This window comes from Urocitellus parryii, chromosome X (genome assembly GCF_045843805.1).
Source record: "Urocitellus parryii isolate mUroPar1 chromosome X, mUroPar1.hap1, whole genome shotgun sequence".
Lineage (NCBI taxonomy): Eukaryota > Metazoa > Chordata > Mammalia > Rodentia > Sciuridae > Urocitellus > Urocitellus parryii.
Window position 1 is genome coordinate 129,856,668 of NC_135547.1, and position 25,560 is coordinate 129,882,227.

Genomic DNA, 25,560 nt, shown 5'->3' on the forward strand with positions numbered 1-25,560 from the left:
ACTTCACCCAGGAGGAGTGGGCTTTGCTGGATCCTTCCCAGAAGAACCTTTACAGAATTGTGATGTTGGAAGTCCTCAGAAACCTGGCTTCTATAGGTAATAAAGATGTTTTCAAAATTAATCAAATAGACAAATTATGTTTATTTTGATCATTTATGTAGAAGGTGAAAAGGGAATCAGTTGGTGAATTATTGCAGCATAAATAGCATGTATCATTTGGCAAAGCATTGTTAGCTCCTAAATATTCATAAAGCTTGTTCTGTTCTCTCATTTTAGGAAACAAGTGGGAAGATAGGACCACTGAAGTTCAGATTGAAAACTCTGGGAGCAATGTTAGGTAACTATCCTCACAAGAGGAGTCCATGAGGGGGTCTGAGAACTGTCATGTAATATTTAAAGCAAACCAATGAAAGAAGTATGCATAATTTGAGAAGTATTTATTCTTATACTGCTTTTTACCTGAAGTATGTACTTAGCTGTAACAGATATTCCGTCTTTTCAAAGTATTTGACATGCAAAAAGTATATGCAATTGCATATGTGAATACCTCTATTTGGATAACAGCCATAGAGAAGCTGTGTTGAAAAGGATTGTTTGCTTTCAATCTCCTTATTTTTAAGCAAGTTGTACAAGTCAGAAAACCTAGCCTTTACCTGATGTTGGTAGTAAAGATGTATAAATACATAGAAAATTGTGAATGAATGAAGCATTGATTATGTGCTGGTCACTTCTTCTTCCTTGAAGAAGTCATATGGTAAACTCAAAGGCACAAAATAGTGTGGGAAAACCTTCATATCGATTCCAATTCTTAACTGAACAAAGAAAAATTTTAATAGAGTAAATCCATGTCACTTCATTATGTGTGCAAAAGACTTCATATGACCTTCATTCCTTCATAGGCAGATCACATCATACTCTGGACACAAATACTACAAGCATGAGGAATGTGAAGAGAAGCCATGTGAATTTAAACAATATAAGAAATCTCTGGTTTCTCCCAAAAATGTTCACACACAATTGTTAATACAAACTGGAGATGGACCCTTTAAATGTACAGTACGTGGGAAAGGCATCCATCATTCCAATGACATTCAAAGGCATAAAGATACTCATACTGGGTGGCAACCCTATGAATATCAGCAATGTGGTGAAGCCTCATCTTCTCCCATGGGTGTTCCAAGATACATGAGAACACACAGTGAACATAAAGGTTTTCAATATGAGGTATGTGGGAAAGCCTTTTGTTTCTCCTCTTTATTAAGAAAACACGAAAGAACACATGCTGGAGAGAAAGTGTATAAATGTAAACGAGGTGGTCAGTCCTATATTTCATACACAAGTCTTCAAAGGCACAGGATCACACACTTGGGGAATGAAGGTTTCAAATGTCAGGTATGTGGGAAAGACTTTGCTTTTCCCAGTTTACTTAGAATCCATCAGAGAATGCATAATGGAGAGAAGCCCTATGAATGTACACAGTGTGGGAAAGCCTTTGCTACATTCAGTTACCTTCAGTCACATGAAAAAACTCATACTGGGGAGAAGCCGTATAAATGTGAGCAGTGTGATAAAGCCTTTTCTACATCTAGTAACCTTCACATTCATGGAAGAAGACATACTAGAGAGAAATGCTCTGAATATCGACAATGTGGAAAAGTCTTCACTACTGCCTTTGGCCTTCAGATACATGAACAAACTCATACAGGAGAGAAGCCCTATGAATGTAAGCAGTGTGGGAAAGCCTTCACTCAGTCCTCTAACCTTCACTCACATGAAAAAACTCATACTGGAGAGAAGCCCTATGCATGTAAGCAGTGTGGCAAAGCCTTTGCTACATCTCACCAGCTTCATATACATGGAAGAATACATACCAGAGAAAAGCCCTATGAATGTCAACAATGTGGAAAAGCCTTTACTAATGCCTCTGACCTTCAGAAACATGAACGAACTCATACTGGAGAGAAGCCATATGAATGTAAGCAGTGTGGGAAAGCCTTCACTCAGTCCTCTAACCTTCACTCACATGAAAAAACTCATACTGGAGAGAAGCCCTATGCATGTAAGCAGTGTGGCAAAGCCTTCACTCGATCCACTAACCTTCACACACATGAAAAAACTCATACTGGAGAGAAGCCCTATGCATGTAAGCAGTGTGGCAAAGCCTTTTCTAGATCCAGTTACCTTCAGATTCATGGAAGAATGCACACTGGAGAGAAGCCCTATGAATGTAAGCAGTGTGGCAAAGCCTTTGCTGCATCCCCTACGCTTCACAGACATGAAAGAATCCATACCAGAGAAAAGCGATATGAATAAAAATGTGGAAAAGCTTTTGCCACATCCTGTCTGCTTCACACTCGTGAAAGAACAGATACTGCAGAGAAATCATATTCATGAAAACAATTGCTCAACTTTTCTGTTATTACTGTTTCACTCATATACATGTAGGAAGTTACTGGAGAAAAATCCTTTGAATGTAAAACCTGGTAAATCAATATTTCATGTCATTCTCAAAGACAAGAAAGTACTCACACTGCTGAAAATGTGTGTGTGTGTGTGTGTGTGTGTGTGTGTGTGTGTGAGAGAGAGAGAGAGAGAGAGAGAGAGAGAGAGAGAGAGAGAGAGGGAGGGAGGCTGGGGATTTAGTCGGGTTGTGCTTTACCAGTTAGCTACATTCCAGTTACTTTTTATTTTGAGACAGGGACTTGCTGCATTTTTTAGGGTCTTCCTAAGGTGCTGAGGGTAGCCTCCAACACTGATCCTTCAGAATTAGCCTCTCAAGTCTCAGGAATTAAAGACATACACCACCACTTCCAACTGAGTAACTCTTTAAATGTATAAAATTATCACAAATCATCCCATTTTCCCTATTGCCTTCAAAGGCATTTCATTCACATTGAAAAACAAACCCTCTGAATGTAAGCAGTGTGGCTACACCTTTGCTACATCCCATCAGCTTCATAAACATGGAAGAATACATACCAGAGAAAAGCCCTGGAATACATACAAGAATACATACCAGAGAAAAGCTACATCCTGTCAGCTTCCCCTCCAGCCCTGTTTTTCTTCTCATATATGAAAACACACAGAGAAGCCCTGTGAGTGTGAGAAATGTGGGAAATCTAGTTTTCTCAGTCTTTTACTAAGGCCTCAGAAGATTCTTTTGGAATAAAAAGAATAAATCCTATGCAAAAAAGAAATGTGCGTTGTTGAGCTGTTCTAGTTTTGTTCAGTTGTATGAAAGGACTCATACTGTAGAAAATGCTGAGGATAAGCCATGTGAGGCAGTATTCAGCTTTTAGAGTTTTCTTCAAAGACATAAAGAATTCACATCTGAGAAGATCGTTTTTCTCTCTTTAAAAATTGTAGTAAGACTTTCAACATTCCAGGTCCCTTAGAACAGCATTTAAGAAACCACACTGGAGAAAAGCCCTGTATGTAGACATGTGGTAGGACCTTTGCTTGTTTCAGATCCATTTGAACTTGTTCAGACTTGAGGATATTTTTATTTTATTTCATTTTATTTATTTCTTTTGAGAAAACCACTGTAGGTGTGTGAAAATGTGTGTGCCTTCATTTCTTTTTTTATCTCTTCAGAGGTAACAAAAGTGCACCCAGCATTGGAGAGGAACATTGCATCAACATGAGGATTTGAAAGCAACATATTCTATGGGTTAAATCTCTCTTACTGTTAGATTCCATTTTCCTGTATTTTAAGTCTTTTGTGTCTCATATTTCATTACATATTGTGTATTTTAGTTTAGGCCTCTCCACTCCAGCCTTTGGTACAGATTGGTGAAATGTTTCTTCTGAACTTCTTTCCTCTCTTTCTTTGCTCAGATTCCACCCAGGAATGCTCTACTACTAAATTTCTCCGCAGTCTTTTTAATTGGGTGAGGCTGGGAGCTGGGACCATAGGGATGTGTCTGTTTACCCTGCAGCTGGCCTCTTTCTTTTCCCTGATCCCTTATTGAGCTGTTGATGACTCTGGGACCACACTCTTGTCACTTGTACTTTTTCTAAGTGTCATGCATTGTGCTGTATGTAGGCACATTAAAGAGCATTATAACATAATGTCATTTGTGTATATTACTTGGAGAGGCACTTTCTCAAAATATGTTTTGTCCTATGCTTGAGTTGCTTTCTCTTTTTTTCCCAGGTCTGGGGTCCCAATCCTGCCTTGTGCATGCTGGCAGGCATTCTAGCACTGAGCACTCCTGTAGCTCTGGTGGTGAGTTTGCTGTTGCTGTGCCTGTGGGCCCCACTGATGACCACATCAGCAGATGCAGCTCTGCAGGTGTCTCCTTTACAATTTTAGATGGTCTCTTCCTTCTTAAAGGTGAATTTTTATACCAGTGAATTTTTTTAAAAAAACTTCATCCAACTTAACTTTTCTCCCCATCAATAATACTTAGGTGGAATATTCCAGAAAACCCAGGCTTGATTTCTCTCTGTGTTTAGAGTAGCTCACTAGCCCTGGGAAAATTGTGTGCTGATTTTCTTAATACACACCACATGACCAAAGGCTTGGTAAGAAGCACCACAGTCTGATGTCCTAATATAGTTGCCCTCCCTTCTCCACCAAGGAATCTTAAATAAGCTTCTCGAGAGACCTTCACCATAATCTTTCAACAGAATATCAGGAAAAAAATTTGCAAAAATCTCAATGTGGGTTATAACACAGACTTCTGTTTTTGTGTTAAAGCTTAGAAGACCTCTGAACAATCTTACAATTTATACACAAACACTTTCTGTGAACAAAACAAAACAAAAGACACCTTTATGTATACCCCTACAAAAAGTATGAACCTCCATCCCTGTCACACTGGGTGTAAATGCAGATCAAGAAAATTCCAAGCAGTGATCTAAATTTTTAGGTGATACCCCTTAGAACTCTGCATCTAATAGTCTGCTCCTGGAACATTCCTTGGGTGTCTAGCCTCATGTGCCCTACATCACTGATGGAGCTACAGCTTCCAACCAGGTGATGCTGTGCAATACATGATGTGGAGAGGGCTGTTTCTGCTCAGGCTTAAGAATTCAATGACTTGTCCTATGGACTCAAAGCATCCTGTGCAAAACCTCACCCACAACCTATTCAGGAATCATGGATCTTGTGTGATCATTGCTAAGAGTTCCTTACATACTTGTGTTCAAATTTTTAAGGTAACCAACATGCTAATGATGGGATGATTGTCACTGCTATCTCTGTTGCTGGCCTTTTGCTGAGTGTCAGTGTTCATTTGGAAAGGAAAGCCAAAAGAGTGTGCTGTGGCACTTCTGTTTTTAATAAATACAGCTTAAGCCATTCAGGATTACTGTAAACTGTCTTTCCACCTACTGAGTGTGGCAATTTCCTAGTTTTACATCTTTGATTTAGTAGAAATATTGCATTCTGGTGTATGAGTACTTGATGCAATCTGGACATCTTTGTAAGGAATTCATTTGCCAAAGCAGAAGTTGCAGGCTTGCTCCTGGGCAGTGTGAGGAACTGGAGTCAATGCAACTGTCTTATGGTGCCAGCATTCTTTGTAGGAATTCAGTCTTGGTGAGTACATGAGTGCAGGACTCAGACTCCTAAGAGGGCTACAGAATCTTCTGACAGGATCTGCCTACCACTTTTGGTTAATAGTGTTGGCATGTGGACTGACATGTGGATGGCCACCTTATGATGGGTTTGGGTTTTTAGGAGAGTAAGTAGTGAGAATATATAATGATTAAATGACAATTAAAATATTCTGTGTCATACTGAATACATGATTTGGAGGCCAAACACAATAACAAGTCACCTCTTGGACCTTGAATCACATATTTTCCTTTCATATATGCACTTTGTCACAAACTTTTGTAGTGTGATGCTTATGTGAAACAAACTGAGATGAATATGGAGAGGTTTATTTAATGGTACAGTGTACTAGAAGTTTTAAAGATTTGCAGCAGACTTAAATTCCACTCTTGTTGAAATTTTATGAAAGACTGTGAAATCCTCAAAATTCTTGTGAATCCCCTGGCTCTGTGGTATACACCTGAAATTCCAGTTGCTCAAGATTCTTAGGCAGGAGGATTTTGCTTTCTTTTCATTTTTTTTAGAGAGAGGATTTTTATTACTTATTTTTTAGTTTTCGGTGGACACAACATCTTTAATTTATTTTTATGTTGTGCTGAGGATCAAATCCAGTGCCCCACGCATGCCAGGTGAGCACACTACAATTTGAGGCCATGGCCCTAGCCCATTTATTCACTTTTTAAGAAAATTATTTCTTACTTGTCAGTGGACATTTACTTATTTAATTATATGTTGTCCTAAGAATCAAACCCAGTGCCTCACATATGCTAGGCATGTTGTCAACTACTGAACCACAACCTTAGCCCAAGTGTTGTGATTTGTAAGGTGACTTACCTGGATTACAAAGAGTAAAGAACTCAGTGCAACGCTGTCTCTAAAACACTAACTCAAATAATAAATTAAAAAGAAGGCTGGGAGGTGTCTCAGTGGTTGTGTCCCCCGAGTTCAATTCCCAGTACCTCCAAGAAAAATACATTAGGAACCAAGATTTAATAAACTGTTTTATGGATGGATGGGCTTGTCCATTATACTGTTTTCTTCTTTGGATTCTCAGGCATGGTTTACTAATTTAGGAACTCTGTAAAATTTACCAATTCAATAAAAAGCAAGTCTTTGGTTTTAAAAAATAATAATATAGCAAGGTCCATAAGGGGCAGCTTCCTGCTCTAGGAACCCTCAGTAATTGGTAGTCATCACAAGTGGCCATAATGTCCTTATCATAAAGAGTTTGTGGAAGCTTCTGTTGTGCGGGAGTTTCTGAAGGTGCTAAAAGTGCCTGTGTTTTCAGAGAGTTGGTGGAGGAATTCCATATGGAGGTCTCTGATTTATAGATGATGTCATTGGGGCGCTCAAATGAAACTGATAAGTGAAGAACACATTGCCACATGGTCTCATGCTTTCTCTCAGGCCCATTACAGTTATGCTCATACCCACCTTCTTTGAACCACAATAAAAGGGATGCTCAGAGGCAAAGTGCTCCTGCCCTCAATTCAGTCTCTACCATGGGGACAATAAAAGCACCTGGAATTCAATTCTCAGCCCTGGGCAGCTATGTGCCCACTTTTCCACACCCATGGGAATATGACTTCTTACACAATAGCCCCCCTTGGCCATGGGCAATATTATTAGGTAGAATGAACTTGGGCAAGTGAGCAGGATGTGAAAGACTTCACAAAGCCCAACTTAAGAGCAGAGAATAAAATTGTACTTAATTTCCAGGAGGGGGGTAGACATGACAGGCAGTATTGGCCCCACTTGGCAATTTTTTGTTTTATATGCAGGGTTAATGGGCCAAGCTGAGCAGGGTTTTTGTTTCTTTCTGGTTTGACTATCAGCTGAAACCCAGGAAGCTGAGAGCGCTGGGTCAGCTTCTCAGGGTATGTTGCTTCCTAGGGCTTATGGCTTTTCTTGAAAACCTTGACATGGAAAGAATACACGGAGGGGGACTTGTTCCTGACAAAGTGAGGTCAGTCTGTGCAATAGAGTGACATGTGTCAAGGGGGGAAGTGAGAGTGAGTTCACAGACATGTTATAAGAACACAGATACCTGAAGCTTAAATCCTACAGATAATACTAAATCCTAGATAAAATTTGCCCTATACATACATGCCTATGATTACTCTTTCTCTAAAACCTCAAAGTCCTTGTCAGCATCTGAAGACAGGGTAAGGACAGGGTTTCCTTGTCTTCCTGCTGTAGCTGCACTGGTCAAAGTTCCTTTTCTGCTTTGCATCATGACCTTTTCTGTTTGTTGAGGCAAACACCTGACCAGACCTGTGGGATCCCCAGAGTCAGGTCTCTGCACAAGACTTCCTAACAGTCAAAGTAGAACATGCTCACTAAGCACAAGCCACCCATTTTATTTCCACCGCACATTGCTGCCCTAGAGGATTGCCTTCCTTCCTCCCCCACCCTCTGTGCTGGGGATGGAACCCTGAGCATCAGAGCCAACCCCAATTGCTTCCTTTCATAGCTCAGGCTGCCTCCTCAAAGCCACAGAGGCCAGAAGGTGATGAGAATTACTAAAATAGTTTTCAAATTGTTTTGATTTTTAGATATTATATATGAGTCATATATATGATATCTTTAAATAGTGTTTCAAAAATTTGGAGACTGGGTCTTTCTAAGTCGCTTGAGGTCGCATCAGCTGAGTGGAAAAATATATGTATAGATGCAATATCGTTCTTTCTTTTTAAAGGTACTGGGTAATAAACCCAGTGGGGCTTGACCTGGACCTCTGAGCTACATCCCACCCTTTTCCTTTTATTTTAAGAGAGGATCTCTCTGACCTTGGGCTCCTCCAGCCTCAGCCTCCCCGAGAAGCTGCACTTTGTTTTTGTGTTGAGGTTAAACCCAGGGCCTTGCCAAGCTCCAAAAGCAACACCAGGTGTCACCTCTGTACCACAGGCAAAGCCAAGGCTTCCCACCTGGATTAGGTCCCAGCACAGCCCGGAAGCTGCTCCTGAAAAGGGCTGGGGCCAAGAATCCGTCACTCTACCCAATTTCAGGCAGTGATTGGATGATGTTAGCTGTCAGTCACGATGCAGAGGCGGGCCTGGAGGCCATCCATCCGGGAAGCTGGAGCAACTGTCCAATCAGTGCGCAGAGGAAGGGGAAGGGCGGGCTTCCGCAACATTGCGGGCCTTCTTCCTCACCCACCGGGCTACTCCTTCTCTGGCCGAGTTTCTGTTCCAGTGACCCATTGACTCTGCCACTGCCTGTGTCCCCGGGGATTTTGGGGGCCGGGAAGTTCCTCCAGAGGACGCCGGGTCACCACGGAAGCCAAAAATGGTGAGTTTGCGACCAGGGCTGAAGGTGCGGCGTTGGGGCCCGGCGCGGGGGTGAGCTGCGGAGGGCGGCGGATTCCACGCTGGCAGGTGGCCCTGGCCCCTGTCCCCTGGTTCCCTGGGGGTTTGGAAGCGCGGTTCAGGGCCCTGGTGTCCCCTTTGCTCCCTACTGGTGGCCCACACCCACTCTTCCCAACGTGGAGGAAGCAGGGCCACAAATGCACCTTCCCTCTCCCAGGGGAGCTCCTCCGGAGGCTGCTGTAGGTCCCCCAAATTGCAGGCGCCTCCTGCCTTCTAAACCCACCTTCCCTCCACCTCACAGCTCGGCCAGACGTTGGTTCTTCCCACTTGGTCCAAATGGACACCCTCCGCTAATTGTCACTTTTCATCTAGTGAAATATTGGAAAAAGTCTTCCTCCCTCCCTCCCTCCCTTTTTTCCTCCCTCTCCCCTTCCCTCCTTTGCTCCCTCCCTCCCTCAGCCATAACTTGTGATCCTCCTGCTTCAGCCTCCCACGTATCTGGAATGACAGGCCTGTGCCACTGTCCTTGGCAAGAACAACACTTTTGAAAGCATTTGTTTTCTCTTTGTGAATGTTATACTTGAGGGGAAAGAATAATCACTTAACATTTCCTTGTGTTTGGTCAAAATAACTGCTTTAAAGGGAATTAAGAAGTTGTTTATAGATCCCAGGGATATGGAATCCTGGGCTGCACCAATAGAGGATAACTGCTCCCTTTTCTGATAGTCCATGATGTAGAGTCACCCCAGTCGTGTAGTCCCGTAAGCACACAGGGAAATAATGATGTAGGGACAAAGGAGGCAAGGCACTGAAGATAGCTGGAAACAGTTTTATCTGGCTGCAGCCAGTCTCAGAGGGCACTGCTTTTGCTGTAATCAATCAATTCATCCCCTGAACCCCGAGTTCAGGTGGTTTCAGAATCTTATACCCAGCATGTAAGGGGAGGGACTCAGAAGTTCACATTGTAATACTGAGACCCACAAATAACTCTCAGACCACACAGTCTCATTCCAGTTAAGCCTTTATTGCTGGCCAGTGGCAGACACTCTGCTCTCGAAAGAATGAGGTTGTCAGAGTGGGGCCCCTACCTTAACTTGGCTCCATATTTAAGCACAAAAACCACAAAAGGGACGTTTGGAGGTTCAGGCAATGCCAGCAAGCTGGAAAGTTGTGGTCAGTTAGTCTCTGGTTGGCACATAGATCATTCTGTGTTCTTAGGGGATTTTCATGAACAAAAGAATGCAAACTGCCCCAGTCATGACCTTTTTGAGTGTCATGGCTGAGTTCACAAAATGGAGTCACCATAGTCAAGTTGTCACATCACATACATAAAAGCAGCTTTTTCTTTCACTGTTCTAGCCACGTTAACCCTTCAAGGACTGCACCTGAGAAGGGGAGAGCTTCTTCTCCCCTTTCTTTCCTCCCCCACCAGCTGTTTCCATGGTGCCCAGTTGGTGACTTCTCTGTGAATCCCAGCTCAAGGCCAGATGCCTTGTTTGCACATTTCTACAAACTACTATACTGGATACAAGTGTGTAAAAAACTACTAAGGGGATTTCGAGTCCAGCACTTGGAGTGCTACTTTCTCCCATACTAGCCACCCAGTAAAATAGGGCAACACAAAAATAGGAAGTTTATCTACACTGAACTTTTTTATGGACACTCTCTTGTTGACAGTCCTAAAATTAGCCATGGTGAAGATTTCTGGAGAAACCCAGTTAAAATTTTCTGTGAAGGAAGGGGATGCCACTACAATAATGTCTGATTCATTTACTGTCCTTCATCCCCAGCTCTTTTCAATATGATTTTCAGAAAGGATCTGGCTACGTTGCCCAGCCTGGCCTGAAAGTTGTGATCCTTCTGCCTCAGCTTCCCAAGCTGTTGGGATTAAAGGCATTGACAACCCCAACTACAAAACATACTTCATTTTAACCCAAATATTAATGACCATACTAAGGAACATGGATTCAAGTTACCCTGAATGATGTATGTGTCCCTCTTTTCTTTTCTCTTCTCTTCTCTTTGCTTTTCTTTTCTTTCTCTCTCTCTCTCTCTCTCTCTCTCTCTCTCTCTCTCTCTCTCTCTCTCCCTCCCTCTCTCTCCCTCTCTCTCCTCTCTCTCCTCTCTCTTTCTTTCCTTTTGTAGTATACCAGAGATTGAACGCAGGAACACTTAAACATTGACCCACATCCCCAGCGCTTTTTTTTTTTTTTTTTTTAGTTCTCGGCAGACAAAACATCTTTGTTTGTATGTGGTGCTGAGGATCGAACCTGGGCCGCACTCATGCCAGGTGGGTGGGCTACCGCTTGAGCCACATCCCCAGCCCATATCCCCAGCCCTTTTTACATTGTATTTTCAGATGTGATCTCACCAAGTTCCTTATGGTCTCACTAAGTTGCTGAGGCTGCCTTTGAATTTAGCAATCCTCCTACCTTAGCCTCTCAAGCTGCTGGGATTACAGTTGTGTGCCACTGTGTCTGGCCTACATGAACTTTTATAAAAGAAACTTGTGTATCACTACATTAACGAATTGAATTGGTAGGAACATCAGATTAATATGGTACAGAAAAAAAAGTAAAGAAAATTTTTTCTGTATGTCTGTTATTGCATTCCGAGCTTTGGTAGAATTTGGAGACTAGGCATCTGGTAAGGTTAGTGGTATATTCTGAGAAGTTTTGAGAATTGTGTTCTGATACAGAAATTAAGATAATTGGCTATGAAAGGACTTAAGATAGCCCAAGATAATTTTTGTTCTCCATACAGAACCCTGCCTTTGCACCATCATGGTGGTATGGTTGGCCAAAGTCAAGTACTCTGAAGGTTCTTTGATGTAGATGCAACTGTATAAAGAACTTGAGTTCACAGCTTCTCCTTTTATCTTCCTTAGGTGTAGACACCATGTCAGATTTCTTGGGCAGAGGTTCCCTTTGGACGCCTCACAGGGTCCCATGTCCTCAGCCACTGTCCTCTCCTGGAGCTGCCACAAGGTGCCCACAGCTGCCCTGGTCCCTGCAGGGTGAACAGAACTTCAGGCCCTAGATCAGCTCCTCCTAGAGGACAGCCTGAGGTGTGGGGTGCAGCCTCTCAGGGAAGCTGCTGGGGGCTCTGGGCTGAGGAATCTCCTGGAACAGGCCTCATCTAGACAGCAACTTCCTTGGGAACTTGTTTTCCCCAAGCTCTTTCCCCATTCCTTTGAGACAGGTGGACAGTTAGCCTGTGGATGCTGGTGCTGAGGGGCCAGGTCACCAGTGATTCCTGCCCTTTCAGTCTCACAGTGTGAAGGAGCGAAACCTCTCCCAGAGCATAAGGACCACCCACCCCAGTGCAGAGCTGTGCAAACCTGAAAAGCCTCTTAGAGTGGAGTCATGGTCCAGGTCTCTTGGAGGGTGATCCTAGAGGCTTTCAGGGAGCAAGACCAGGAGGGAGCAAGTCCCAGCTATCAGGAACCTTCCCTGCCCCTTGAGCCTGACACATGTGTGCTCCCTCAGCACCAAAGCTTTCTGTGTATCACTTTGAAATGATGTGCTCACTTATCTGAGGCCCCGGTTTATTTATTCAGAGCCACATGGGATGGACTAATATTAAAGAGGCAAGAAAGAAGTGGATTTTTAAAAGTTTGGTTGCGTTTCCATTGTTAATAATCCCAACATACAGCCAGGTACAGTGGTGCACACCTTTGATCGTTTCTTCTCCAGAGGTTCAGACAGGAGTGTTGCAAATTTGAGGACAGCTTTAGGAACTTATCCAGGCCTTATGCAATCTGGTGAGACTGTGTCTCAAAATAAAGTATAAAAATGACTGGGGATGTGGATCTGTAGTAAAATGTCCCTGGTTTTCATCTTGGGGCTATCAAAAAAGAAAGAAAGAAAAGAAAAAGAAAACCCCTAATTACCTAATTTACCTTTTGCTACCCCTGAGTATGTATAGAAAGTTTGTAAGATTCAGTCTTGTCTTTTCAGTGATTTCAAATTGAAATCCAACCCTAGATTCCAAAATGCCACGTAAGATACAGAGAAACTCTGTTTTGCATTATTGCTGCAGAATTTGAGTCCAATACTATAAAAATAGTGGTGGATAAATTTATGAATGTGATTTCATGAAAACTAGTAACTGTCCTTCACAAGGTGATGAATTTGACAAAGGATGACATTTTTTCACTGTTGTTATCTGGACTTGGCAGGTTCATGTTAACTGTGTGGTTTTTTGGTATCAAGAATGGAACCCAGAGTTGCTTATCCACCAGCCCCTTTTAGATTCTTTGTTTTGGTACAGAGTCTTGCTACATCGCCTAGTGCCTCAGACTCGTGAACCGCTGGGTTACAGGTGTGCACCATCACTCCCTCGTCATTGTAAAATTTAAGGACAATTTTGGCAATACCTGAAATACCCAATTATGATCATTTAATCGCTGAATATTAGTGAAATAGTAAATGACACTCGTTTTCTGGAAAGGAGCCATACGTCTCTGTCTAAATAAGGGTGCTGATCCCCTCAAGAGCACTCCCAGTATGTCACCTGATTCCTGTTCCCTCCTAAGTGCCTCCTCCTAGCGCCACCCCTTTGGGAGATGGCCTTTTATCTTATGAAATTTGGGATCAGCATAAATGCCCTCTCTATTCTCTCTGTCCTGTACAACATTTTGGCTGGTCTTAGATACAGTCTATTATTTTCAATTTTTTGAAAACTATTTTTTGTTGTTGCTGTAGTCTGACAAAATGCCTATTTATTTATTTTTATGTGGTGCTGAGGATCTGAAAGGTTAAGAATGTAAAGGTTTTGTTTTGTTGGTTGAAGTTCTGTTTTCCTAAAACCTGAAATTTATGTGGGTGTCAAAACAATTCCCGGAAAAACCATTAAATGTATGTTGAGAAATGTCTCCTGACCATCTGGTTGCTCTGTACAAACAACCCCTCCCGCATTCCCTGACCTCCACATGAACTCCCCAGTTCAAACAATGTATATAACCTCTGCTTAAGTTGTTCTTGGGGCTCTCAGCTCCTCTCAAGTGAGCTCTGAGCCCCAGCATGCTGGACCCCCAATAAACCCTCTGCTGTTGCATGAGACAGTCTCTTAGTGGTCTCTTCCTCTGACGCTCACCCGACCTTAACAGATCAAACCTAGGGCCTCTCATGTGCTAGGTAAGCACTCTACTGCGGATCCAAAATCCCAACCCTACTATTGTTTTTTTTTAAAGAGAGAGAGAATATTTTTTAATATTTCAGTTTTCAGTGGACACAACATCTTTGTACGTGGTTCTGAGGATTGAACCCAGGCCGCACACATGCCAGGCAAGCGGACTACCACTTGAGCCACATCCCCAACCCCCAACAATACTATTTTTATTTTTAGATGTAGTTTTACTTATGTTTACCTCCAAAATACAGTAAACCATGCCCTACATTTCACAGAATTTATTGAAATGCTCAGTGTTTTGTTTTTGTTTTTTATTGATTGTTCCAAACATTACAGAGCTCTTGATAAATCATCTTTCATACATTTGACTGCATTGGGTTTTGAACTCCCTTTTCTACCCCAAATACAGATAGCAGAATCACATCTGTTACATACTCACATTTTTACCTAATGGCATATTAGTGACTTTTTTAATCTGCTACATTTCCTAACCCCTACTATCCCCCCTCCCCTCCCCTCCCACCTTCCCTCTCTGTCTCCTCTGCTGTTGTTCAATTCTCTCCCTTTTTTCCCCCTCCCCCTTGCCCATCATAACCTCTTATACTTTTGTGTATCATTGAAGGTCTCCTACCACTCAGTGATTTTTTAGAGAGTGTAGGTTATGGAAACATTCAATCTCCCTTGTGAGAAAGTGTGTTGTCTTTCCATTGATTTTGTTGTATTTTATGCCTCTAATTGTGTACCTTTTGTATTATAATCATTTTTATCTCTCATTACATGTATTTTAGGTGTGTGTGTGTGTGTGTGTATGTGTGTGTGGCCTGCTGGAGATTGATCTGAGGGCCACACACATGCTTGGCAAGTTTTCTACTACCGAGCTACTCTCCAGCCCAAGAGAATTAGTATTGTAGACTGTTTTTTATTTATTTATTTATTTCAAAAATTTTATTTTATTTATTTATTTTTAATATTTATTTTTTAGTTCTCGGCGGACACAACATCTTTGTTGGTATGTGGTGCTGAGGATCGAACCCGGGCCCCACGCATGCCAGGCGAGCACGCTACCACTTGAGCCACATCCCCAGCCCTGTTTTTTATTTATTTGCTTACTTATTGAGTGCTGGGGATTGATGCCATGGACTTGCTCATGCTTAGTTATCCTCCAGAAATGAATTTCAATTTGTGAGCAGCGTTCTGGTGGTGGGCAGGTGTTTTACTGGGTAATAAACCTACAGTCACTTCCACTGAGCACATCCTCAGCCTTGTATTTATTATTTTTTTATATTTTGTATAGATATAGATGGACAGAATACCTTTTTTTTTTTTTTTAATTTTTCTGTGGTGCTGAGGATCATACCCCTTTCCTCACCCATGCTAGCAAGTGCTCTGCCACTCAGCTCCAATCCCAGTACCCTCTTTTAATTTTTAATGAAGACCAGTCTCACTAAATTTCTGAGTGTCTTGCTAAGTTGCTTAGACTGGCCTCCAACTTTCCATTTCCCTGCCTTGACCTCCCTATTGGCTGAAGTTACAGGTGCACACCACCACACCAGCAGTTGGAGTGACTTGTCAGACCCTGCTGACAATCTGTAGTTCCTGATCAGGTGGTAACAGCAGAGATGCTGAAAGACACACACACACACACACACACACACACACACACACACACACACAGTAGGAATGAGCACCTCTTTATTTTTTTCCCTTCATCTTTTATATAGCAAAAAAGAAACACATCCTCTTGGCAGCTTAATCTTTTCTAGCATGGATAAACATTCTCAGAATAACTTTGTTACTGGTCACAGTGCTCTATACTTCTTATTATACTACTTGTAGTTAGTTATTTCCTGGCAAACACAAAAATATATATATTTTAAACTTGGCAGAACATTCTTTTATCTTCTTAAGATGGCAACAAGGACACAGTTCAAAGAGTTCATAGTTTCTCACAGTACCCCTTTGTTTTGCTAAGCACAGCAAAACTTAACACTTTGTGTATGTGACCACACAATGACTTTTGAAGACTTATCATCCAATTTCTTCCAAGATGGTAATAGTATTGAAAATCAGTTTCCTTGCTTTTGTCCATAGTTTTGAAATTTGTTACTCTGACTCTTCCTCTTTGCTTTATTTTTGCATTTATTTTTTTTCAGAGCAATTTTTGACTTACATAGTATATTAGTCAGTGTTCTCTAGAGGAACAGCATCAAGAGGAAGTATGATTATGAAAGGGGACTTTTAGATTGGCCTACTTGACCCAAAGCTGGATGTCCACAGTGGCCATCTGCAGCTGGAGAGTTTTAGGAGTGCTGGCTGCAGAGTCCAAGAGGCTGAAGCCGCAGAACAAGAGGGATCAATGGTGCTGCTCTGGTCCAGACCACAGGTTCTGGAAACTCCCTGGAGAATCACTGGCAGAGTCCACTTTGGGAGACTGAAGGAGGCAGAGTCTGATATCCTCAGGCCACTGCAGCAGCCATCAAGAACAAATTGGAGAAGAAAGGAGCTTGCTCTGCTGCTGCTTCCTTCTTCTTCCAACTTTTGTTCACCCAAGTCACCGTCCTATTAGATGGTGCTGCCTAGCTTAAGGAGGATCTCCAGTTTGGTTCACTGTTCCACATGCCAATCATTTATAGACACACCCATAAGGTTATTAATCATTGGCATCTTTTAATCCAATCAAGGTGACAATTAAATGTGGCATTACTCATAGAATCGAATACCCCTTCTCTCCAGCTGATAGCCTCCACTGTTTTCAACGTATTGCATTGGTGTAGGGTGTTTGTTGGTTACTAAACCATTGTTGAACATTTGATAAGGAGAATGGATGAAGCAACATGTTATGATAAGCCAAAGTTCATTCTTTACCTTAGTGTTCCTCCTCTGTGTGATGTGATTGTGTGTGTTACATAGTTTACAAGATAATGTCATACAGAAGAGTTTCACTGCTCTGTTCATCACTCCTCCTCATTGCTCCCTCCCTCTCTGCTCCCTGAGTCCCTGGTACCTATCAGTTCTGCTAGTGCATCTATAATGTTGTCTTTTCCAGAATGTTTTTAACTTGGAATCTTACTGCACTTTGCCATTTCAAACTGGCTTCTCTCTCTTACCAGTCTGCCTTTAAGGGTGCTGTATCATTCCAGGCTGCAGAGCTCATTTTCTGGGTGATGTTCTTTGGTGTGGGTAAACTGCAGCTTGTCCATTCAGTATTGCAAGGTGTATCTTCCTTGCATCTAGCTTTGGGCACTTCTGGATATGGCTGCTGTAGTCACTGCAGTGAGGGTTCCTGTGTCCATAATTTCCCCATCATTTGCATAGACACCTGGAGTGTACAGTTTTTTACATTTATGATTGTACATTCTCTCTCTCTCTCTCTAAAAAAAATACTTTTCTTTATCTATTTAATTTGGATAATATGGTAACTTATGCCTCAGAAAGAATTAGGAGGTGTTAACTCAGCTTCTATGTTCTGGACAAAAAGTAGAAAATTGGTGGCAGTTCTTCAGTGTCTCATGGAAGCCTGTTTGAGATGTCAGAGCCTTGTCTTGCTTTTGGGTAGTAATTAGTTATTGAGTCTGTTTTTTTCAGTAGCCATGGGCTCATCTGTTTTGTGTATTTCCCCTTGTGTGTAAGTTATAGGAAATTGTCTCTCTCAAATAAATGGTCCAGTTTTTGCAAGTTGTCGAATTTGTACCAAGCATGTTTATGATAATCTTGAAGTCCCAATGCATTGTTGATGATGATACTTTTAAATGTGTTACTAGGTTTTCAGTCCTCTTTGCTTTTTTCTTTAATGTTATTGTATATTTTATACTTTTTTCTTTTTATGTGTCAGTGAGGTGTTTTTTTTTTTAATTTTTATATTTATTTATTTTTTAATTCTCGGCGGACACAACATCTTTATTGGTATGTGGTGCTGAGGATCGAACCCGGGCCGCACGCATGCCAGGCGAGCGCGCTACCGCTTGAGCCACATCCCCAGCCCTGTATGATTTTTTTAAGTGAAATGAAAATGTGTTTCTTGGGGCTGGGGTGGTGGCTCAGTTGTAGAGCATTTGCCTAGCATGCAAGAGGCACTGGGTTCGATTCTCAACACCATATACAAATAAATAAAGTTCCTTTAACAACTAAAAAATGTGTTTCTTTCTTTTCTCCTATAATGTGGCTCCTGTTTTTTGAAGGCTTCATGCCTTTGGCTAGAGACTATGTGTATGAGCTATGTTTAACAAATTATTTTGTGTTCAGCTCCTTTGAAAGATTTCCCTGAATGCTAGGGTCATTGGACAGAATGGAAATTTTAACAGTTTTAGAGGTGACAGGCTCTGGATTTGCAGACTGACACCCAGCAGCTAATGTGTCTGAGCTGAGTCTTTAGGCCATTGGCAATCTTATTTTCATATAAGAAATATATTAAAATAAGCTTGCCCCAATTCCCTTGCCTGGATGTAGTCAAAAGTTGTTTAAGTATAAAAGTAAAAGCCCTGCTGTGCACTGTGTTGAGGGCTCAGGCTTTGGGAATTATTTTTCTGGTCTTTGGTGCCACCAATAAACTGTTGCCACCAGATCTCAGTGTCCCCTGGCCTCATTTCTCCATGGACCAGAAACTAGAGAAGAAGAATAGAAACAGCAAAAACTCACTTGTCTGGTTTTTGTGGGTAGTTGTGCTGGGGCCTCTGCTTTAACACACAGTGGTGCTATTTAAAGCTCTGCTGTGCCTTTGCTCTGCAGAACCCAGCCTGGGAGCAACCACTGCTGAGCATGAGTGTCATAGGCCTCTCTGAACGGTTTCCTCCTGGACTGTGTGAGCTTCCTTCTTTCCTCAGAAATCTCCGTGGTTTCATTTGGGGGAGCATACTGTGCAGTGAACCCTCAGGTGCTTAACCACTGAACCAAATCCCCAGCATCTTCCCCCTAAACTTTTATATTTATTAACTTTGATTCAGGCTTTTGCTAACTTTCTAAGGGCCTAACTAGGGTGCTAAGGCTGGCATTGAACATGCGAGCCTCCTGCCTCAGCCTCCTGAAGGTGGGTGTATTTGAAACCTGATTTCTAAAAGAAACTCTGAAGCTTTCTTGGTCAAATTTTAGGTGATGGTTGAGTGGGTCGACAATAATTTGCTGCTCTTGCCAGATGCTTGAATACTTCTAAGGAATTCCTGCTGATTTTTCACATAATCATTTCTGACGTAGAAGAGTGGGAGTTTGTGTTAGACATTAAAATATTTCCATGGTGATTTTAGTAGGAATTGCCTAAACTTGGATAAGATGTGCTGTGTGTAGTCTGGAGCCAATGACCAGGCTATCACAGTGAGCAACCAGGCCAGTGTCCTGCCCCAGAGAAGGTCAGACTAACAGGTTAGTGAAGGTCACACCATGCTTGGTGCTCTGCACTCTTTCTTATGACTGCTTCATGGAGCTGTTGTGAACCTTTCAGGACTTTGGGGCACGATGACATTGTTTTTCTGTTGGTTTGGCTTGTGTTTCCACTTCTGTTCTATTTCATGGCAGTACAGAGATGGTTCCAGGCTCCCTGTTGTGTCATTTTGCTATGAGTGTTGAATTTTTTTTTTTGTTTAGAGAGAGTGAGAGAGGAGAGAGGGAGAGGGGGAGAGAGAGTTAATATTTAATTTTTAGTTCTCGGCGGACACAACATCTTTGTTGGTATGTGGTGCTGAGGATCGAACCCCGGCCGCACGCATGCCAGGCGAGCGCGCTACCGCTTGAGCCACATCCCCAGCCCCTGACTGTTGAATTTTTTCCTTATTCTCATCAGTATAGAAATGTATAACTTGTTCTTTGGCAAAACTAATTTTCCACACGTGCAATGGTGCATGACTGTATTCTCCTTAGCTGGGGAGGCTGAGGCAGGAGAAACATAAATTGCAATGCTGGCCTCAGCCCCTCACAAGGCCCTGAGCAAGTTTTTGAGCACTGTGTCAAAATGGCATATGAGGTGGGGATGTGGCTCAGTCATTAAGTGCCCTATGTTCAATCCCTGTTTATTTTTTCTAAGTGTTTCTACCACAAATAAATAAATAACATAAAATTTATTGTGAGCTCATTAAAAGTATTTTAGTGTTTCACATTTGAACATATACTAAATGGATTTTGTCTACAGAATTGAGGATGTGGTGCATTTGGCCACCTGGATTCCAGTTTGCCTGGAACATCATGTGATCCATATCCAAGACATCTGCTGTCACTCATCTTTCCCTCCTGTGAAGGCTGGCCCACTGAAAGCTTTTTCTTGGTCTCTTGCTCACCTCTGCTGATACTGTGCCGCTCAGGATGTGACATGTTTTAAGTCCTTGAATATGGTTGGGTGTCAGTGGCAGGGGCACCTTCTGGTAGGTGATATTTTTGGCTGCTCCATCACAGTGCAGGCATCTAGTATTATTATGGTTGTACATGCAGTGACCTGTTTCCCACCCAATTTGTGTTAGATAGGTGAGGATTCTGGGTTGCAACCTTGCTTCTTTTCCACCCTGGAAATGCTTCTGTCTTAGGTTTGCACCACCATCATTACAGGCAGGAGGAAACTCTTTCACAACAGACATCCAGTGCACATGTGGCCCCATCTTGATCAAAGTGTCTTGAGCAGAACATGGCTATGGGCCACATGAACTTATAGTAGTGAAGTGACTGCTTTTCACTAGAGTTTTATAGTTGTTGTACATTCATTGTTGCTATGAGATTTAGAAATTATTGTCTGTTGTTCAATAAAATTGTGTTGAGAATTATAAAACTTTGCAAGGTTCTTGTTTGGATAAGGTGACATTTTTGGGTCATTGACTTATATCTAAGTCATGTTCCAACTGTTCATCTTTATACATTCTGCATTGACAGTAATCATGAGAAATCATCAAATTTTTGTGTTCATTAATCATGGTGCTTGTTTACTATTTGACTATTTTTTTTTCTGGAGAATAGCATGTCTAAACATATAGTTAGTTGTTCTGTTGGGGTAATCACAAAAGATGAACTCCATCCCCAGTTCACAAATTGTGACAACCTGAGTGAAAAGTTGTCTAAATGTAGTCTGTAGGGGAAGCTTCTTAGTGATCCATTTTTGGAAGTTGAGGGTGGGGTGTTCTAGACATTTCTTTAAAGATGGAACAATAGACTTTCAGAAGGAATCAAGAGATCAGTCAATGCCATGTTGTTTATATTAATTTTGTAGGCACAGTGAGCCACTGTGGTTGGCAGAATCTCTCTTACAGGGTGAGTTTTGTTACTCCAGCAATTTTCTTCTCAGTCAGCTTTCTTTTTTAAGGGTAAGTCCTATCAGAGTCGCTAATATTACCTCTGCACTGCACAGAAAGTTGTTAGGATTGTAATAGGAGTGCAATGAAGAAAGAAGTTAGGTGTGACCCAGGAGCCTGTCTTACTTTCTGTGAACTCAACAAAGGAAGGGAGTAAAACATTAAGTTGCTTGTCTTTTGAGAGGCCCAATTCTAGTGTTGGAATGTCTGTGAGGATTTGAGTGCAGGAAGCATTTGATGGACCACATCATACAATTAATCAGGGACTCAGAGATTCATGTGGACATCAAGCATGTTGACTATACATTTCTTCTGCTGTCAATCTCTCCTGATCTCCAGTATATATTTGTGGGATATTTTAGATCTCGGTGACCTTTGAGGATGTGGCTGTGAACTTCACCCAGGAGGAGTGGGCTTTGCTGGATCCTTCCCAGAAGAACCTTTACAGAGATGTGATGCTGGAAGTCCTCAGAAACCTGGCTTTTATAGGTAATAAAGATGTTTTTTTTTTTCTCAAAATCTACTAGAGAACTCGTGTTTATTTTGGTCATTTATATAGAACATGAAAAGGGAATCAGTTGTTGAATTATTGGAGCATAAAAGGTACCTACGATTTGGCAAAGCATTCTGTCTCCTAAAAATTCATAAAGATTGTTCTGGTTTCTCATTTTAGGAAACAAATGTGATGAAAAGAAAATGGAATATGAGATCAAAAATTCTGAGAGCATTCTAAGGTAATTGTACTCACAAAGAAGTTCTTGAGAGAATCTGAGAAGGTCATATAATTTTTAAAACAGACCAACCCAAGAAGTATACACAATTTGACATGTTTTTATTCTTAAAGGATTTTTTCACCAGAAATATACACTTAGTTGTGACAGATATTTAGTTTTTTCAAAGTACTAGGCATGCATAAAGTATATGTAATTGAATGTGAATATCACTATTTGGATAATCTCAATAGAGAGGCTGCATTGCAAAGGATTGTTTCCTTTCAATCTCTTGATTTTCAAGAAATTTGAACAAATCAGAAAACCTAGCCTTTACCTGATGTTGGTAGTATTATAAGCCTAGGACCTATAAATAAGTATAAAATCATGAATGAATCCAGCATTGATAATGTGCTGTCATTCTTCAAAGAAGCCATATAGTAAACTTAAAAGGCCAAGAAGATAGTGTGGAGAAACTTTCAATGAGATTCCAGTTCTTAACTGGACAAAGAAAAATTTTAGTAGAGTAAGTCTATGTGGTTGTTATACATGTGCCAAGGACTTCATATGCCCTTCATTTCTTCATAGGCACATCACATCTCACTCTGGACACAAATGCCACAAGCATGAGGAATGTGAAGACAAGCCATGTGAATTTAAACAGTACAGGCAGTCCCTGGTTTTGCTCAAAAGTGTTCACACACAAATGCTAAAACAAACAGGAGATGGACCTTATGAAAGTACAGTATGTGGGAAAGTCTCCAGTTGTTCCAGTGACATTCAAAGGCATGAAGATACTCATACTGGGTGGCAACCCTATGAATATCAACAATGTGCTGAAGCCTCATCTTCTCCCACAGGTGTTCAAAGACACATGAGAACACACAGTGGAGGTAAACCTTTTCAATGTGAGGTATGTGGGAAAGCCTTTCATTTCTCCTCTTTATTTAGAAGACATGAGAGAATTCATTCTGGAGAGAAACTCTATCAATGTAAACAAGGTGGTCAAACCTTTATTTCACACACAAGTCTTCAAAGGCACAGGATCACACACACGGGGAATGCACCTTTCAAATGTAAGGTATGTGGGAAAGATTTTGCTTATCCCAGTTCACTTAGAATACATCACAGAACACATACTGGAGAGAACCTCTATGAATGTAAGCAGTGTGGCAAAGCCTTTGCTAGATCCAGTTATCTTCAGATTCATGGAAGAATGCATACTGGAGAGAAGCCCTATGAATGTAAGCAGTGTGGAAAAGCCTTTGCTACATTCAGTAACCTTTACTCACATGAAATAACTCATACTGGAGAAAAGCCCTATGAATGTAAGCAGTGTGGCAAAGCCTTTGCTAGATCCAGTTATCTTCAGATTCATGGAAGAATGCATACTGGAGAGAAGCCCTATGAATGTAAGCAGTGTGGAAAAGCCTTTGCTACATTCAGTAACCTTTCCTCACATGAAATAACTCATACTGGAGAAAAGCCCTATGAATGTAAGCAGTGTGGCAAAGCCTTTGCTAGATCCAGTTATCTTCAGATTCATGGAAGAATGCATACTGGAGAGAAGCCCTATAAATGTAAGCAGTGTGGCAAAGCCTTTGCTACATGTCATCAGCTTCATAAACATGGAAGAATACATACCAGAGAAAAGACCTATGAATGTCAACAATGTGGAAAAGCCCTTACTACTGCCTTTGGCCTTCAGATACATGAACGAACTCATACTGGAGAGAAGCCCTATGAATGTAAGCAGTGTGGGAAAGCCTTTGCTACATTCAGTAACCTTTACTCACATGAAAAAACTCATACTGGAGAGAAGCCCTATGCATGTAAGCAGTGTGCCAAAGCCTTTGCTAGATCCAGTTACCTTCACAGACATGGAAGAACACATACTGGAGCGAAGCCCTATGAATGTAAGCAGTGTGGCAAAGCCTTTGCTACATTCAGTAACCTTTACTCACATGAAATAACTCATACTGGAGAAAAGCCCTATGAATGTAAGCAGTGTGGCAAAGCCTTTGCTAGATCCAGTTATCTTCAGATTCATGGAAGAATGCATACTGGAGAGAAGCCCTATGAATGTAAGCAGTGTGGAAAAGCCTTTGCTACATTCAGTAACCTTTCCTCACATGAAATAACTCATACTGGAGAAAAGCCCTATGAATGTAAGCAGTGTGGCAAAGCCTTTGCTAGATCCAGTTATCTTCAGATTCATGGAAGAATGCATACTGGAGAGAAGCCCTATAAATGTAAGCAGTGTGGCAAAGCCTTTGCTACATGTCATCAGCTTCATAAACATGGAAGAATACATACCAGAGAAAAGACCTATGAATGTCAACAATGTGGAAAAGCCCTTACTACTGCCTTTGGCCTTCAGATACATGAACGAACTCATACTGGAGAGAAGCCCTATGAATGTAAGCAGTGTGGGAAAGCCTTTGCTACATTCAGTAACCTTTACTCACATGAAAAAACTCATACTGGAGAGAAGCCCTATGCATGTAAGCAGTGTGCCAAAGCCTTTGCTACATCCAGTTACCTTCACAGACATGGAAGAACACATACTGGAGCGAAGCCCTATGAATGTAAGCAGTGTGGCAAAGCCTTTGCTACATCCCCTCAGCTTCACAGACATAGAAGAATACATAACAGAGAAAAGCGCTATGAATAACAACAATGTGGAAAACCTTTTGCCACATCCTATCTGCTTCACACACGTGAAAGAACATACTGCAGAGAAATCGTATGCATGAAAACAATTGGTAAACTTTTCTGTTATTACTGTTTCACTCATATACATGTAGGAAGTTACTGGAGAAAAATCCTTTGAATGTGAAATCTGGTAAATCAATATTTCATGTCATCCTGAAAGATAAGAAAGGGCTCACATTGCTGAAAATGTGTTTGTGTGTGTGTGTGTGTGTGTGTGTGTGTGTGTGTGTGTGTGTTTGAGTTTGAGAGAGAGGGAGACGGAGAAAGAGAGACTGGGGATTTAGTCTGGTTGTGCTCTACCACTTAGCTACATTCCAGTTACTTTTTATTTTGAGATAGGGACTTGCTGCATTTCTTAGGGTCTTCCTAAGGTGCTGAGGCTAGCCTCCAACACTGATCCTTCAGAATCAGCCTCTCAAGTCTCAGGAATTAAAGGCATACACCACCACTTCCAACTGAATAACTCTTTAAATATAAAAAATATCATAAATCATTCCATTTTCCCTATTGCCTTCAAAGCCGTTTCATTCACATTGAAAAACAAACCCTCTGAATGTAAGCAGTGTGGCAACACCTTTGCTACATCCCGTCAGCTTCATAAACATGGAAGACTGCATACCAGAGAAAAGCCCTGGAATACATACCAGAATACATACCAGAGAAAAGCAACATCCTGTCAGCTTCCACTACAGCCCTGTTTTTCTTCTCATATATGAAAACACACAGAGAAGCCCTGTGAGTGTGAGAAATGTGGGAAATCTAGTTTTCTCAGTCTTTTACTAAGGCCTCAGAAGATTCTTTTGGAATAAAAAGAATAAATCCTATGCAAAAAGGAAATATAAGTTGTTGAGCTGTTCTAGTTTTGTTCAGTT

The 25,560-nt window shown here is 41.5% G+C and overlaps 2 protein-coding genes across 2 annotated transcripts; both read left to right on the forward strand.

The window, feature by feature from the left end:
• Positions 1–1,036: 1,036 nt before the first annotated feature.
• LOC144250731 (uncharacterized) lies at positions 1,037–2,313 on the forward strand. Its single transcript, XM_077793680.1, has 3 exons — positions 1,037–1,056; positions 1,263–1,603; positions 1,688–2,313. Exons 1-3 carry the CDS (start codon positions 1,037–1,039, stop codon positions 2,311–2,313), a joined length of 987 nt encoding a protein of 328 aa, XP_077649806.1.
• A 17,989-nt stretch (positions 2,314–20,302) lies between these two features.
• Positions 20,303–25,124, forward strand: LOC113178115 (uncharacterized). Its single transcript, XM_077793800.1, has 4 exons — positions 20,303–20,348; positions 21,626–21,752; positions 21,937–21,997; positions 22,562–25,124. Exons 1-4 carry the CDS (start codon positions 20,316–20,318, stop codon positions 24,645–24,647), a joined length of 2,307 nt encoding a protein of 768 aa, XP_077649926.1. The 5' UTR covers positions 20,303–20,315; the 3' UTR covers positions 24,648–25,124.
• Positions 25,125–25,560: the final 436 nt, after the last annotated feature.